The 15,963-nt window shown below is 42.6% G+C and overlaps 1 protein-coding gene across 1 annotated transcript in view; it reads right to left on the bottom strand.

The window, feature by feature from the left end:
- The window catches only part of MAP3K15 (mitogen-activated protein kinase kinase kinase 15), a 246,053-nt gene that overhangs the window by 80,141 nt on the left and 149,949 nt on the right, over positions 1-15,963 (bottom strand). Inside the window, exon 13 of the mRNA XM_069761515.1 lies at positions 10,748-10,843. Coding sequence (XP_069617616.1) covers positions 10,748-10,843 — 96 coding nt within the window. The remainder of the gene's footprint in view (positions 1-10,747; positions 10,844-15,963) is intronic.

Raw genomic sequence — 15,963 nt, 5'->3', positions numbered from 1 at the left:
AAATCTAGCCAGAAAATGGATGCAAAGGTAATAAATAATTGAGCTCCATTATATCTATAAAAATAAAGAATCTGATTAAATGAGTAAGATCTGATTAAACATCTTGGGAGGGAAATATGATTGGTGACAATAGTAAATGTATGTTTTACATAATTTTGCACTTCCATGAAATAACCAACATATACACGAGCAGATACAGGACTGTAGTCCACATCAGAGCGGCACGTGCAAAGTGTCTCTGTCCTCTAGGTGGACAATCTCTATGGAAATGTCCATGGGAAAAGTCAGCGGTGCTTGTGTTTCTATTATCAGAGCTTCGCTGACTGAGATGTGAAGCTTCTGACGTTGGTGTGAGAAAGAAGTCTACCTAGCCTCCATTTCTTAGGATGTGAGGCGTTCTCATGCCGAAATCTACTGAACACTGTGTTCTATTCCAGCAGAAACAGACTATAATCAGGTCCAAAGAGTGTCCACAGTATGCCATAGACCTCGCAATCCCTAATCCCTACCAATACACGATCCGTCCCTAATCCCCTCCACTATCTTCACCTTATCGGCACCCCATTTTGTCACTTGGCTATCCTATACAAACCTTCGTAAGTTCCCTGTCAACAAAAAACAGACTCCATCTTTTACACAGATGGCTGGCGCTGACTGGCTTCCCTGCTTGTAAAGTCCTAGCTCAGCACCTCCACCCGCCAGCTTCTGTAGTATACTGCAAAAGTACTGGTGGGAACAACACAATTCGATTGTCCTGTCTCCATACAACATCACGTTATCAGCAGCACATTCTCTGTTTGTGCTGCCGAGAACAATGATTTTTATGCCAGAGATAACAATCCAAATTCCATATTGTTTCCTTGCATCTCTGAACATTAATGCAATCATGCATGCACATACAGTGGGGTGTAATAGTTTGGGCACCCCTAGTCAAAATTACTGTTATTGTGATCAGTTAAGCAAGTTGAAGATGAAATGATCTCTAAAATGGCTAAAGTTACAGATGACACATTTCCTTTGTATTGAAAATGAGGAAGCAGCACACCATTCCATCAGTGCAAAAAAAGCTGTTTACTGACCCATTCAGCATTCCCTCTCCACTTTTTCCATTGTGTGTGTGTGTATATATATATATATATATATATATATATATATATATATATATATATATATATACAGTACAGACCAAAAGTTTGGACACACCTTCTCATTTAAAGATTTTTCTGTATTTTCATGACTATGAAAATTGTAAATTCACACTGAAGGCATCAAAACTATCAATTAACACATGTGGAATTATATACTTAACAAAAAGTGTGAAACAACTGAAAATATGTCTTATATTCTAGGTTCTTCAAAGTAGCCACCTTTTGCTTTGATGACTGCTTTGCACACTCTTGGCATTCTCTTGATGAGCTTCAAGAGGTAGTCACCGGGAATGGTCTTCCAACAATCTTGAAGGAGTTCCCAGAGATGCTTAGCACTTGTTGGCCCTTTTGCCTTCACTCTGCGGTCCAGCTCACCCCAAACGATCAGGTCATCTGGCGTAGCACCCCATCACTCTCCTTCTTGGTCATATATCCCTTACACAGCCTGGAGGTGTGTTTGGGGTCATTGTCCTTTTGAAAAATGAATGATGGTCCAACTAAATGCAAACCGGATGGAATAGCATGCCGCTGCAAGATGCTGTGGTAGGCATGCTGGTTCAGTATGCCTTCAATTTTGAATGAATCCCCAACAGTCTCACCAGCTAAGCACCCCCACACCATCACACCTCCTCCTCCATGCTTCCCAGTGGGAACCAGGCATGTAGAGTCCATCTGTTCACCTTTTCTGCATCGCACAAAGACACGGTGGTTGGAACCAAAGCTCTCAAATTTGGACTCATCAGACCAAAGCACAGATTTCCACTGGTCTAATGTCCATTTCTTGTGTTCTTTAGCCCAAACAAGCCTCTTCTGCTTGTTGCCTGTCCTTAGCAGTGGTTTCCTAGCAGCTATTTTACCATGAAGGCCTGCTGCACAAAGTCTTCTCTTAACAGTTGTTGTAGAGATGTGTCTGCTGCTAGAACTCTGTATGGTATTGACCTGTTCTTTAATCTGAGCTGCTGTTAACCTGCGATTTCTGAGGCTGGTGACTCGGTTAAACTTATCCTCAGAAGCAGAGGTGACTCTTGGTCTTCCTTTCCTGGAGCGGTCCTCATGTGAGCCAGTTTCTTTGTAGCACTTGATGGTTTCTGCAACTGCACTTGGGGACACTTTCAAAGTTTTTCCAATTTTTTGGACTGACTGACCTTCATTTCTTAAAGTAATGATGGCCACTCGTTTTTCTTTACTTAGCTGCTTTTTTCTTGCCGTAATACAAATACTAACAGTCTATTCAGTAGGACTATCATCTGTGTATCCACCAGACTTCTGCTCAACACAACTGATGCTCCCAACACCATTTATAAGGCAAGAATTCCCACTTATTAAACCTGACAGGGCACACCTGTGAAGTGAAAACCATTTCCGGTGACTACCTCTTGAAGCTCATCAAGAGAATTCCAAGAGTGTGCAAAGCAGTCATCAAAGCAAAAGGTGGCTACTTTGAAGAACCTAGAATATAAGACATATTTTCAGTTGTTTCACACTTTTTTGTTAAGTATATAATTCCACATGTGTTAATTCATAGTTTTGATGCCTTCAGTGTGAATTTACAATTTTCATAGTCCTGAAAATACGGAAAAATCTTTAAATGAGAAGGTGTGTCCAAACTTTTGGTCTGTACTGTATATATATATATATATATACATCTATATATATATATATATATATATCTCTACTATATAATTGTCAAAGGGTCACTTCCGTCTTTCTGTCACGGATATTCATTGGTCGCGGCCTCTGTCTGTCATGGAATCCAAGCCACATAGAAAAAGTCAACCACCAGCACTCGGATGCAGGATGCACGCTCAAGGGTCCCAGGATCCAATCGGGTCCGAAGTCACAAATGAAAGAAAGAAAGCAGCATCCATACCAGGTGAATCGTGTCCAAAAAACGATCTTTATTCAGCCATAAAAAAGATGCAACGTTTCGGCCACAATGGCCTTTGTCAAGCATACAAAACATCAATAGTGGCCATCTTAAATAGTGTGGAGCCTATACAGGGACCAATCACTACCAAGGGGCGGCCTTTATTAAATCACACTAAAATCACAAAATATATAATTACATTGTGTGCCACATATAAAACATCAGCCATCATTAACTGATAACAAACATATAATCCAAATACTAACACAATAAACTAAGAAAAACACAGAGGATAGAAATATCCGGACTATGGCCCAATCACTGCTCAAGCTACTTGGTTGTCATGGTAGTGCGTCTTCCAATCGCTGATGCAGTTTATGTCCACACACCCATGTATCCAATCACCTTCTGCGGTACAAAAGGCCTGCCAGCTGATCCCCATAGTTAGTTCCTTACCCACATGTGTGTATCAGTCCACCTACGAACGCCAGCGCCTGCGCACAGCGCACACCACAGAAGCGGTCACATGACCGCCACCTGGTGCGACGCACGGCGCCCGCAACCGGCGTCACAGGTCGAACATCATCGCTAGTCTCCACAAGCAGCTGGATCACATGACCGGCAAGGAGGAGCCATGACGCAACAGCGCCCGTACCTCCAGCACGCCCATATGACGCAACACGCCTGCGCACAGGAGAAATCTACACAACTTTCGGACATTGAATGTCATGTTTTATCTAAAGGACTTTCTTTTTGTCCCAAAAATTATCCTGACTGGTTTCAAATTGAATGTGATCTATTCGCCTTTTATAGGAGACTTCGGCTAACCTCTTTATTTTCAGAGACAGATTTGAAAACTGATGAATCCACGGGTGATAAGACGGGGGGTTTTACACTTAAAGATGCTGGTTTGTTCAATAAGAGCTCTTTTCAACCCCAGGTGAAGAATCACTTTGTTGAGTCTTATATTACATTGGTGGAGAGGGATGTCAAACAGTATAAGGAAAGGTTTCGGAATGTTGGATATAATAATCTGTCCAACATGGAAAGACAGGCCTTAGATCGTCTGTCCAACAATACTGATCTTACAATCAAGCCGGCCGATAAAGGCGGAGCAGTCGTCATTATGGATACTGTTAAGTATAAAGCGGAAATTTTGAAACAATTGTCAGATGTTGCGGTGTACAGGAAACTTGATTGTGACCCCACTAGTGTGTTTCAGAGGGAGTTACAACTTCTGATTGATGACTCCTTACACAATGGACTCATCGATCAGAAGTTGGCTGAGTATTTATTTGTCGGTGCGCCAATCACTCCAGTCCTACACACATTGCCGAAAATACACAAGGACTTGGATAACCCCCCCGGGCGTCCTATCGTATCGGGTAGGGGTTCTATGTGTAACAAAGTGGCCATTTTCTTGGACAAAATTCTTCGTGTCTTTTCTACTTCTGCTCGTTCCTACATTAGCGACACTAGTGACTTCTTGGAAAAAGTGAGCACTATCCCTGTGAGTACCTCAACCTTTTTGGTGTCTTTCGATGTAGTATCTTTGTACACGTCGATTGAACACGAAAGGGGTCTACACGCTGTCGGTGTGGCGCTGTCGGGCTCGGACGTGGCGCCGGATTGTGCACAGTTGGTCCTCACACTGCTGGAGTTCATCCTCGGGAGGAATCTTTTCCTCTTTGGGGATGATTACTACCAGCAGTTACAGGGTACCGCCATGGGGTCTAATGTGGCCCCCATGTATGCCAACATCTACATGGCGGTACTCGAGGACCAACATGTGTACAGATCCAGCTTCTGGTGCCACGTCCGGGCCTGGTGGCGCTATATCGATGACATCTTTTGTGTATGGGAGGGGACCCAGGATGATCTTTTTGGTTTTTTGAATGAGCTGAACAATTTGCATCCAGAGTTGAAGTTCACCATGACGTACTCGGTGGATAGGGTACAATTTTTGGATACCATGGTGTATAAGCAAGGTGATAATCTTTGGACTGATCTATTCACAAAGTCGACGGATAGGAATAGCCTTTTGTGTTACGACAGTTATCATTCTAAAAGAATGATGAATTCACTACCTTGGAGCCAGTTGGTTCGGGTATGGAGAATTGTCAAAGATGATGAGGTCTGTGACAGGAGATTGACAGAAATGTGTGAGAAATTAATGCGTAGGGGGTATCCAAGGGAGATGGTGTTTGGGCATAAGGAAAAGGTCACCAGATCAACTGAGGGTGAGCTTTTGACCAATGGAAGGAAGGCTAAACAGAAACGCATACCATTCGTTTCCACGTATTGCCGGCCAGCAGTGGTCTATCCAATATTTTGAATAGACACTGGGGGCTACTACAGAAAGGTTTACCACATATTCAGGACTTCCGCTCGCGGCCTATTTTGTCTTATAGACGGGGGCGTAATCTGAAGGACCAGTTGGTGCAGTCAGATGTTGGTACTGGCAGGGTTGCCATCCAGCGGACATTATGTCCTCCGCGGATGGGCAACTTTCCCTGCCTTAACTGTGCATGTTGTGGGAATATGCTTAAGGGGGATAGTTTCCATCACCCTCAGACTGGCAAAAAATTTATGATTAAAGATTGGTACACATGCACATCGAAATTTGTGATTTACCTAATAGTATGTCCATGTGGACTTATGTATGTTGGTGAGACAACAACGGCAGTCAAAACTAGAATAACTAAACATAAGAGCACAATAAGAACTAATTTACAGGAACTTCCCATACCGAAACACTTCAGTGAATGTAGACACTCTATTAATCAACTGCGCTTTAGGGTCATTGATGGGGTCCCAGCTTGGAGGAGAGGTGGGGATAGGATATTAAAACTTAAACAAAAGGAGTTGAGGTGGATCTCGGTTTTAGAGACTTTACAACCCAAAGGGTTGAATGTAGATTACAATCTTCATATTTGCATGTCTTAATGTAGACGTAATATATAGGCGATGGCCCTTTTTTTGTCATGTCCATTCCAAATGCATATAAAGTTGGTATGTTCGGATCGCCTGCCTCTTCTGATGTATACTTCTAGCTCTGTGTACGTTTTTAAGAATTATTTCTGTTGTTACATGTTTTTAATTGTTATTTTATTTATTTGTGTTTACAGTGGATTCAGGATTGGCTATCCAAAGAGCACATGGAGGATACTGAAAAATATATCTTTTTTTGAAATTCTTTGTTTGTTTTCTGTAAAAAATAATTTTCTTGTTTTCTATTACAAAAAATTTTTTTGTTCGTTTTGGTTTTTATTTTTAGATGTTTTTTCTCCTCCCTTTGATCCTTGCCTGCCAAATCTTCTTGATTATTTGGGGATAATGATTCGCTTAGTTTACTGATGTAAAGTGGAGTGCGGGTGCCATGGATTTGGCTATGTTTCCATTTTTCTCCTGTGTGCAGGCGTGTTGCGTCATATGGGCGTGCTGGAGGTACGGGCGCTGTTGCGTCATGGCTCCTCCTTGCCAGTCATGTGATCGCATCCAGCTGCTTGTGGAGACTAGCGATGATGTTCGACCTGTGACGCCGGTTGCGGGCGCCGTGCGTCGCACCAGGTGGCGGTCATGTGACCGCTTCTGTGGTGTGCGCTGTGCGCAGGCGCTGGCGTTCGTAGGTGGACTGATACACACATGTGGGTAAGGAACTAACTATGGGGATCAGCTGGCAGGCCTTTTGTACCGCAGAAGGTGATTGGATACATGGGTGTGTGGACATAAACTGCATCAGCGATTGGAAGACGCACTACCATGACAACCAAGTAGCTTGAGCAGTGATTGGGCCATAGTCCGGATATTTCTATCCTCTGTGTTTTTCTTAGTTTATTGTGTTAGTATTTGGATTATATGTTTGTTATCAGTTAATGATGGCTGATGTTTTATATGTGGTACACAATGTAATTATATATTTTGTGATTTTAGTGTGATTTAATAAAGGCCGCCCCTTGGTAGTGATTGGTCCCTGTATAGGCTCCACACTATTTAAGATGGCCACTATTGATGTTTTGTATGCTTGACAAAGGCCATTGTGCCCGAAACGTTGCATCTTTTTTATGGCTGAATAAAGATCGTTTTTTGGACACGATTCACCTGGTATGGATGCTGCTTTCTTTCTTTCATTTGTCATGGAATCCAAGTCGCTGACTGGTCGTGGCAAAACGCCCACGACCATTGCCACGACCAACCAGCGACGCCCGCAGTCCGGCGGCAATATGGCCGCTCTTTCCTCCCCGCAGTCAGTCAGTGCCCGCTCCATACTCCCCTCCAGTCAGCCCTCACACAGGGATAAAGGCAGCGTTACCGGAACACGGTGTAACGCACTCCGGTTACGCAGCTATTAACCCTGTGTGACCAACTTTTTACTATTGATGCTGCGTATGCAGCATCAATAGTAAAACGATCTAATGTTAATAATAATAATAAAAATAAAAGGTTATTCTCACCCTCCGCCGTCGTGTCCTGTCCTCGGCACTGCAAGCGGCAGGTTCCGCTTCCAAAGATGCTATGGGAGAAGGACCTTCCATGACGTCACGGTCATGTGACCGCGACGTCATCACAGGTCATGCGCTCATACCAACCCTGGGACCAGAAGCTGCCGGGTGCACCGCACACAAGCGCCGGAACTACAACGGGCTCTTCGGATGGTGAGTATATGTTTATTTTTTATTTTTTAACCTGTTACATACGTGGCTGGGCAATATACTACCTGGCTCTGTGCTGTATACTACGTGGCTCTGTGCTGTATACTACGTGGCTCTGTGCTGTATACTACGTGGCTCTGTGCTGTATACTACGTCACTGGGCAATATACTACGTCGCTGTGCTGTATACTACGTGGCTGGGCAATGTACTACGCCGCTGGGCAATATACTACGTGGCTGGGCAATATACTACGTGGCTGGGCAATATACTACGTGGCTGGGCAATATACTACGTGGCTGGGCAATATACTACGTGGCTGGGCAATATACTACGTGGCTGGGCAATATACTACGTGGCAGGGCAATATACTACGTGGCAGGGCAATATACTACGTGGCTGGCCAATATATTACGCGACTGGGTAATATACTACGTGGACATGCATATTCTAGAATACCCGATGCGTTAGAATCGGGCCACCATCTAGTATATATACACAGTATACATACATACATACATTCACCTGTTTTCACCTTCCTGACCAGGCCAATTTTTACAATTCTGACCACTGTCAATTTATGAGCTAATAACTCTGGAACGCTTCAATGTATCCCAGTGATTCTGAGATGTTTTCTCGTGACACATTGTACTTCATGTTAGTGGTAAAAAAAAATTTGATATGACTTGCATTTACTTGTGAAAAAAAACTAAAATTTCTCAAAAATTTTGAAAATTTTGCAATTTTCAAACTTTTAATTATAATTTTTTTTTTAAATTAAATCTTTCTGAAGGGCTTTTGCGTCAAGCGGGGGTTCTGATTTGCCTTTCTACCAATTCTACAGGCAGCTCTCACTAAAACTTTGCTTGGACTTACAGACCTTATCTTGACTTCCACTGCCATTTCTTAATTATATCTAGAACTGAGGAAAAGGCAACTTGAAAACGCTTTGCTATCTTCTTATAACCTTCTCCAGCTTTGTGGGCCTCCACCATTTTCATTTTTAGAGTGCTAGGCAGCTGCTTAGAAGACCCCATGGCTGCTGCTTTTTGGTCCAGGTTAGAGGAGGCTGTTTTAAAGCTGGGAAATTTGCATCACCTGGCCTTTCCTAACGATGATCGGGAACAAAACATAACCCTAACAGACTAAATAAAGTCTGAAGCCTTGGTCAAAATCGTCTGAGCACACAAATCTCCAAGGGTGCCCAAACTTTTGCATTGGCCCATTTTCCTTTTTGTAATTTTCAAAATGTGAAAAATTCCAATTTTTTCTTTTGCCTAAAATGCAAAGAAAATGTGTTATCTGTAACTTTAGGCCTTTTAGAGATCATTTCAACTTGCTTAACTGTTCACAATAACAGTCATTTTGACCAGGGGTGCCTGGACTGTATGTGTAAAAATTAAAATCAGATGAAGGCACAGTATGGACACTAACAGGATGTATGAGGCTGAAATGAATGACTGCATCCCCTCAATACGGAGTTGCAGCCGGACACACAAACATTTAAGTATTTCACACTGGTTGGGAAACTATAGAGATTTTTATTTTAGTTGAAACCACTCTAGAAATATAACTTGCAGTGGTATTGTCTTGCGTCATATGATATTCTTATCAGCCATCTCGGATTTAAACAGCAGGCATATACTGCAGGATATGGACCGGCTCCAATGATATAAAGCTCACATAGTGCAGGTGCAAAATTGGGCTGGGCACCAAGAGGCGGTAAGCTGGCATGCTGCACTACACGTAACTGTGTGACTGGTGTCCTACAAAAGCCTTATCCGTGTGTAGTTAGAATAATAAGCAATTACCCTCCTTATGGATGATAAGGGAGTTACGGTTATTCATGGCTATCTTTCTCTGTGCCACCTCCACCTTATTTCACTGGAGCACGGTATCGGTGAGCATGGCCTTCTCAATCTGTGGTGTGTCTGGATTTAATGGCCTTTTCAGTGAATTTCTGGGTAACAGCCACTAACAGCAGCCTTTACAGTACCCATGGTGGTGACCTTGAATATTATATATATTTTTTTTTATTTCACGCAAAGTTAATAACTACAAAAGAACATACAAGAATACAACTCAGGGACCTATATTGCCATGACTTTAATTTCTATTCAATATGTGGGTTAATGATTTTCTGACCTGGTCACTTCTTATCTTTCCCACTGACACTTTCCTTTATGTACCTTTGCTGGTAGGTAGTCTGTAACCCCGAAAATACAAATTTGCTCTCTCATTTGCACATGGAATAAAACAAGTTTTAAAAGTAATTAGAGCAATGAAATTTATACTGCTTGTATGATTCTTACAGGAAGTCGCCTACATAACTGTTTAAAGGGGTTTTTCATGCTTGCGGTACAAGTCTACAGTCACTATGTGTTACTGCAGACTTGTGAATCCTCACAGCAAGCATTGTCAAGATTCCCCTTTCCCGATGCTGGGAGCAGGCAGTCATGTGAGTGCAACTATGCGATTTGCATACTTCTGGCCACATTCCAACTAGAATGTGTCCGGTCTCCCATAATACACATGTATTTAGTGAGGCTGTGCACGTCTCGTTGGCATGTGATCAGATGTATGCAGATCGCAGAGTTGCAGTTACGCGCCCAACTGCTCCCAGCACTAATTCCGGCCACATTCCAACTAGCATGCGTCCAGTCTCCCATAATATACATGTATTTAGTGAGGCTGTGCACGTCTAGATGGCATGTGATCAGATGTATGCAGATCGCATAGTTGCAGTCACGAGCCCAACTGCTCCCAGCACTAATTCCGGCCACATTCCAACTAGCATGTGTCCGGTCTCCCATAATACTTGTATTTAGTAAGGCTGTGCACGTCTAGTCGGCATGTGATCAGATATATGCAGATCACATAGTTGCAGTCAGCTCCCAGCACTAGCACTGGAGAATCCTGACAGCGTGCAACGTGCGTGCTGTGAGTATTCACAAGTCATAGTGACTGCAGACTTGTACCCCAAGCCTGGATCTCCCCATTAATCAGTGTAATTTGTATTAAGGTGGTGACAGACTCTCTTTAATGTCTTTACAATTATGAAGATTCAGAAATACATATTCACCTATTGCATTGGTCCTCGGTGGAAAAGTAAACTTGAAAGTCATCAGAATTGTCATGAACATATAGGAAGCAACAACGTTCATCAAACTTTGAAATGCTGCAGAAAGAAAAAAAATAATAATATGAATGAATTATGGGGAAAGAGGTTTGATATTTCATGAACGTATGGGAAGAAGTTATATAAAGAATGGCTATTCTCGTGCCTGACCTGCTGAGACTACCACTTCCACATCACAGTGAAAGCCACGAGGACGCCTGCACCATGGAACAACCGTGACTCTTCAACAGTCTCCAAACATGGAAATAGCCGCCAAAGGTTCTTATGAATGCCACTACTACATACATTCCCCTGGTTGATATTTCCATGACCACTGCTACTTTCTATCAAGCACCACAATATCTCATCTTCAGTGTCTGTAAGGGAAGATTAACCACTGAGCCTTCTGTACACAGACCCATCTAGACGCCATCGTTTCTTCTTCCATGCAGTAGCACTCACTACCAACAATACAGCTAAGCCGAAATGTGATATATTATTAATGTTACTATAATCTGCAATTCGAGAGAGAAGGACAGCACTGCTTGCCAAGCCACATGTATCGTCAGAGTCTGGGTAATTAAAGGCAATGAATGAAAGGGGGACAGCAAAAACACGTAAACTGACATTGACAAATTAGACAAAGCTGACCAACTGCAGACTGTCACTTAAAGGGAATGTGTAAGTTTGATCTCCCTAAGCAGTTTCTATGAGTTTGTAGCCAGCGACAAATGTCCTCATCGGTGCCTTTATTTTGTCAATCCTTTGCCTGAGTCTTGAGGAATCCACATTTTCAGAGGTAATGAGGTGTAAAGTGCAGTGGGCGGGAGAATGCACCTGATGCAGCTCTGCCTCCTGTGAATAACAACATTCTTGGTGACTCCTTTCCTCTGTTAATTGATAGCTCATGTGTATCTGACATCAGGCTCCGTACAGGACATTGTAGGCCTGCACAGATCGCTTCTGAAAATTACATTTTCGTATTCAGGGCACTGGCATCAGTGTTCTGCGGTGCATGGGCAATAAAGCCTGTGTCCACTGGAGGGCAAGCTACAGCGCAGAAGGGAGGAGACCGATGACCTACACCGGCGTGCAATCCCTGGCCCGATGCCTCTGTCAGATGTACATCACCTGTATGTCATCATAGACAGGTACTTCGTAGCCACTGCACTTAACATCTCATCTGCATACAACTAAAATTCTGGATTTCTCGAGATTGGATTGACAACATAAAGGTACCAATTACAGTGCCTTGTGAAAGTATTCGGCCCCTGGAACTTTTCAACCTTTTCCCACATATCATGCCTCAAACATAAAGATACCAAATGTAAATTTTTGGTGAAGAATCAACAAGTGGAACACAATTGTGAAGCTGAACGAAATTTATTGGTTATTTTAAAATTTTGTGGAAATTCAAAAACTGAAAAGTGGGGCGTGCAATATTATTCGGCCCCTTTAACTTAATACTTTGTTGCGCCACCTTTTGCTGCGCTTACAGCTGCAAGTCGCTTGGGGTATGTCTCTATCAGTTTTGTACATCGAGAGACTGAAATTCTTGCCCATTCTTCCTTGGCAAACAGCTCGAGCTCAGGAAGGTTTGATGGAGATCGTTTGTGAACAGCAGTTTTCAGCTCTTTCCACAGATTTTTATTGGATTGAGGTCTGGACTTTGACTTGGCCATTCTAACACCTGGATACATTTATTTGTGAACCATTCCATTGTAGATTTTGCTTTATGTTTTGGATCATTGTCTTGTTGGAAGACAAATCTCCGTCCCAGTCTCAGGTCTTTTGCAGACTCCAACAGGTTTTCTTCAAGAATGGTCCTGTGTTTGGCTCCATCCATCTTCCCATCAATTTTAACCATCTTCTCTGTCCCTGCTGAAGAAAAGCAGGCCCAAACCATGATGCTGCCACCACCATGTTTGACAGTGGGGATGGTGTGTTCAGGGTAATGAGCTGTGTTGCCTTTACGCCAAACATATCGTTTGGCATTGTCGCCAAAAAGTTCGATTTTGGTTTCATCTGACCAGAGCACCTTCTTCCACATGTTTGGTGTGTCTCCCAGGTGGCATGTTGCAAACTTTAAACAACACTTTTTATGGATATCTTTGAGAAATAGCTTTCTTGTTGCCACTCTTCCATAAAGGCCAGATTTGTGCAGTGTCCGACTAATTGTTGTCCTATGGACAGACTGTCCCACCTCAGCTGTAGATCTCTGCAGTTCATCCAGAGTGATCATGGGCCTCGTGGCTGCATCTCTGATCAGTCTTCTCCTTGTTTGAGATGAAAGTTTAGAGGGACAGCCGGATCTTGGTAGATTTGCAGTGGTATGATACTCCTTACATTTCAATATGATCACTTGCACAGTGCTCCTTGGGATGTTTAAAGTTTTGGAAATCATTTTGTATCCAAATCCTGCTTTAAACTTCTCCACAACAGTATCACAGACCTGCCTGTTGTGTTCCTTGGTCTTCATGATGTTATTTGGGCTTCAAACAGAACCCTGAGACTATCACAGAGCAGGTGCATTTATACGGAGACTTCATTACACACAGGTGGATTATATGCATCATCATTAGGCATTTAGGACAACATTGGATCATTCAGAGATCCACAATGAACTTCTGAAGAGAGTTTGCTGCACTGAGAGTATGTGCACACGTAGAATGGTCCACTGTGGATTTTTCCGCAGTGGATTTGATAAATCTGCAGGGCAAAAACGATGCGTTTTTCTGCGGATTTCACTGCGGTTTTACAACTGCAGGTGTAAAACCGCTGCGGAATCTGCAGAAAGAAGTGACATGCTGCGGAATGTAAACCGTTTTTTTCCTCAGCATGTGCACAGCGTTTTCTGTTTCCCATAGGTTTACATTGTAATGTAAACTCATGGGAAACTGCTGCGGACCCGCAGCTGCGGAAACCCTTGCAGATCCGCAGCAAAATCCGCAGCGTGTGCACATACCTTGAAAGTAAAGGGGCCGAATAATATAGCACGCCCCACTTTTCAGTTTTTAAATTTCCACAAAAAATTTAAATAACCAATAAATTTCATTCAACTTCACAATTGTGTTCTACTTGTTGTTGATTCTTCACCAAAAATTTACATTTAGTATATTTATGTTTGAAGCATGATATGTGGGAAAAGGTTGAAAAGTTCCAGGGGGCCGAATACTTTCGCAGGGCACTGTAGTTCATATGGATGCTTTAGGGGTCAAACTTACTGACAGATTCCCCCTAAAGGGAATCGGCCACCTAATTTCAAAGCAGCATAATATAAAGACAGGCCCTTTATTCCAGCGATGTGCCACTTACTGGGTTGCTTGCTGTAATTTTGAGAACTTTCTGCCTATGCACAGTGTACACACAGCTGACAATCAGTTTTGTGGCCAGGGTTATACAGAGCTCAGAATTCAGAGAACCGATTGGTCTGGAACGGAGAAAACATTAATTTTATAAAAACTGCAGCAAGCAGCCCAGTAAGTAATATATCATTGGAATTGGGGTTTCTGCCTCTACTTCTTGTTGCCCTCAGAAGGGGTGAGAAAAACCTGGTGACAGATTTCCTTTAACTATATGTAGTATACGATACATAAGAGTGAACAGAGAATCGCTTGATTCTTCGCAGTCAGTATGTCCCTAGAGAAGAGATCTCAGCCATCAGAGGGAAACAATTGAAACACGCAGAAGTTCTAAAAGTTGTTTTTTTTTTCTACCAGAGATGGATGAAGAAACAGAAGGCTAATATAAAACTGACTGTCAGAGGAGATCCTAGAATAAAGAACATTTATCTGCAAGGGTTAATACACAGACATTCCTATGGCTAGATCTAATGCATGAGCTATAGAGTAACACGATTCTGAGTTGTAAACAGCACAAATCTGAATGAGGCCATTACAGGAGTAAAAGTTATTCCCATGTTCTTACAGGGGTTAAACAGCAACTCTGCCATTTACATGTTACTAAACGTCTTCTGCGTTCTCAAGAACAAAGTCATTTTTAATTTTACTATTTATGGCTTGTCTCGGTCACCAGCCACCACAATCTATAAATGGAGGCAAAACGTGCACAGTGCTTACAAGCTCTTGCTTATATAGCTTGTAAGCGCCGTCATGAAGCTGGTCGGATCGCTGGGGTGCACTGTTCGTTTTGTTGGCTTATGTTGGGCTGGAATAAATCTGCATGCCCTTTTATTACTATATAGGAAGGTGTATTCTGTTGCTTTTTCCTATGTAGAGGGAAGCAGTAAAATAACACATATACGTGCTATACCTACACAGTCTAGGGCTGACATATGCCATTGCATGCCTATAAAGTGGCTTCTTTCATAGGAATACACATCCTGGCTGGCATAAATGCATTCAGTATATGCATGATATACAATTGTACTTTATTTATCGTTCTTTAGAATGCACTTCTGAAATCCTTTACTTCGGCTAATTCGGTCCTGACTTCAGGTTATGCTGTTTCAGGCTGCTTTTCCTAAGGTGGCCCCTAGGATCCACAGTCTGCTATATCTGTATGTACAGAACCAAGGGATTCTACAGCAACACAAGTGAAACATTAAAGAGATTTTATTTGTCATTATAGGAAATCAGTCAGCAGGTTTTTACTAATTAATTGGAAAGCAGAATATAAGGCAGAGACCCTGATTCCAGGGATGTATAACTTACTAGGCTGTGTGTTGCAGTTTCAATACAACCAGTGTTTTATCAGCAGGAGATTAACCGTAAAGGACCAGGTCTCCTGTGCAAGCCAGTCCAGCTAATCTGTATGACCCGCCCACGCCACTGTTTGACATATCGTTGACAATGCACACAGGAAGCAGCCAATCAGCATTGTGGGCGGGTTGTAAACAGCTCAGTATTCTGACCACTGCTACATCTACAACAGAGAAAACAGGGATTATATAGAAACTGCACCAAACAGTCCAGTAATTGATACATAGCTGGGATCAGGCTCTCTGCCCCCAGATCATGCTGCTCTCAGATTATATACAAAAACCTGCTGACAGATTCCCTTGAAGTGAAGGAGTAAATGGGCAGAAGCAGATCTATTTTGTTGCGCATAATGTCCTTTTCTAGGAACTATTTGGGAAATAAGCTACTAAGGCTTGCAGACCTTCCGGTCATTGTTTTTTGACAGTGCATAAACACAAAGCTTTCTCCTAACGTCTGATA

The sequence above is a fragment of the Ranitomeya imitator genome, chromosome 3 (genome assembly GCF_032444005.1).
Source record: "Ranitomeya imitator isolate aRanImi1 chromosome 3, aRanImi1.pri, whole genome shotgun sequence".
NCBI classification, from domain to species: Eukaryota; Metazoa; Chordata; class Amphibia; order Anura; family Dendrobatidae; genus Ranitomeya; species Ranitomeya imitator.
Note: the sequence above shows the minus strand (reverse complement) of the source record. Positions and strands in the feature narration are given on the sequence as shown.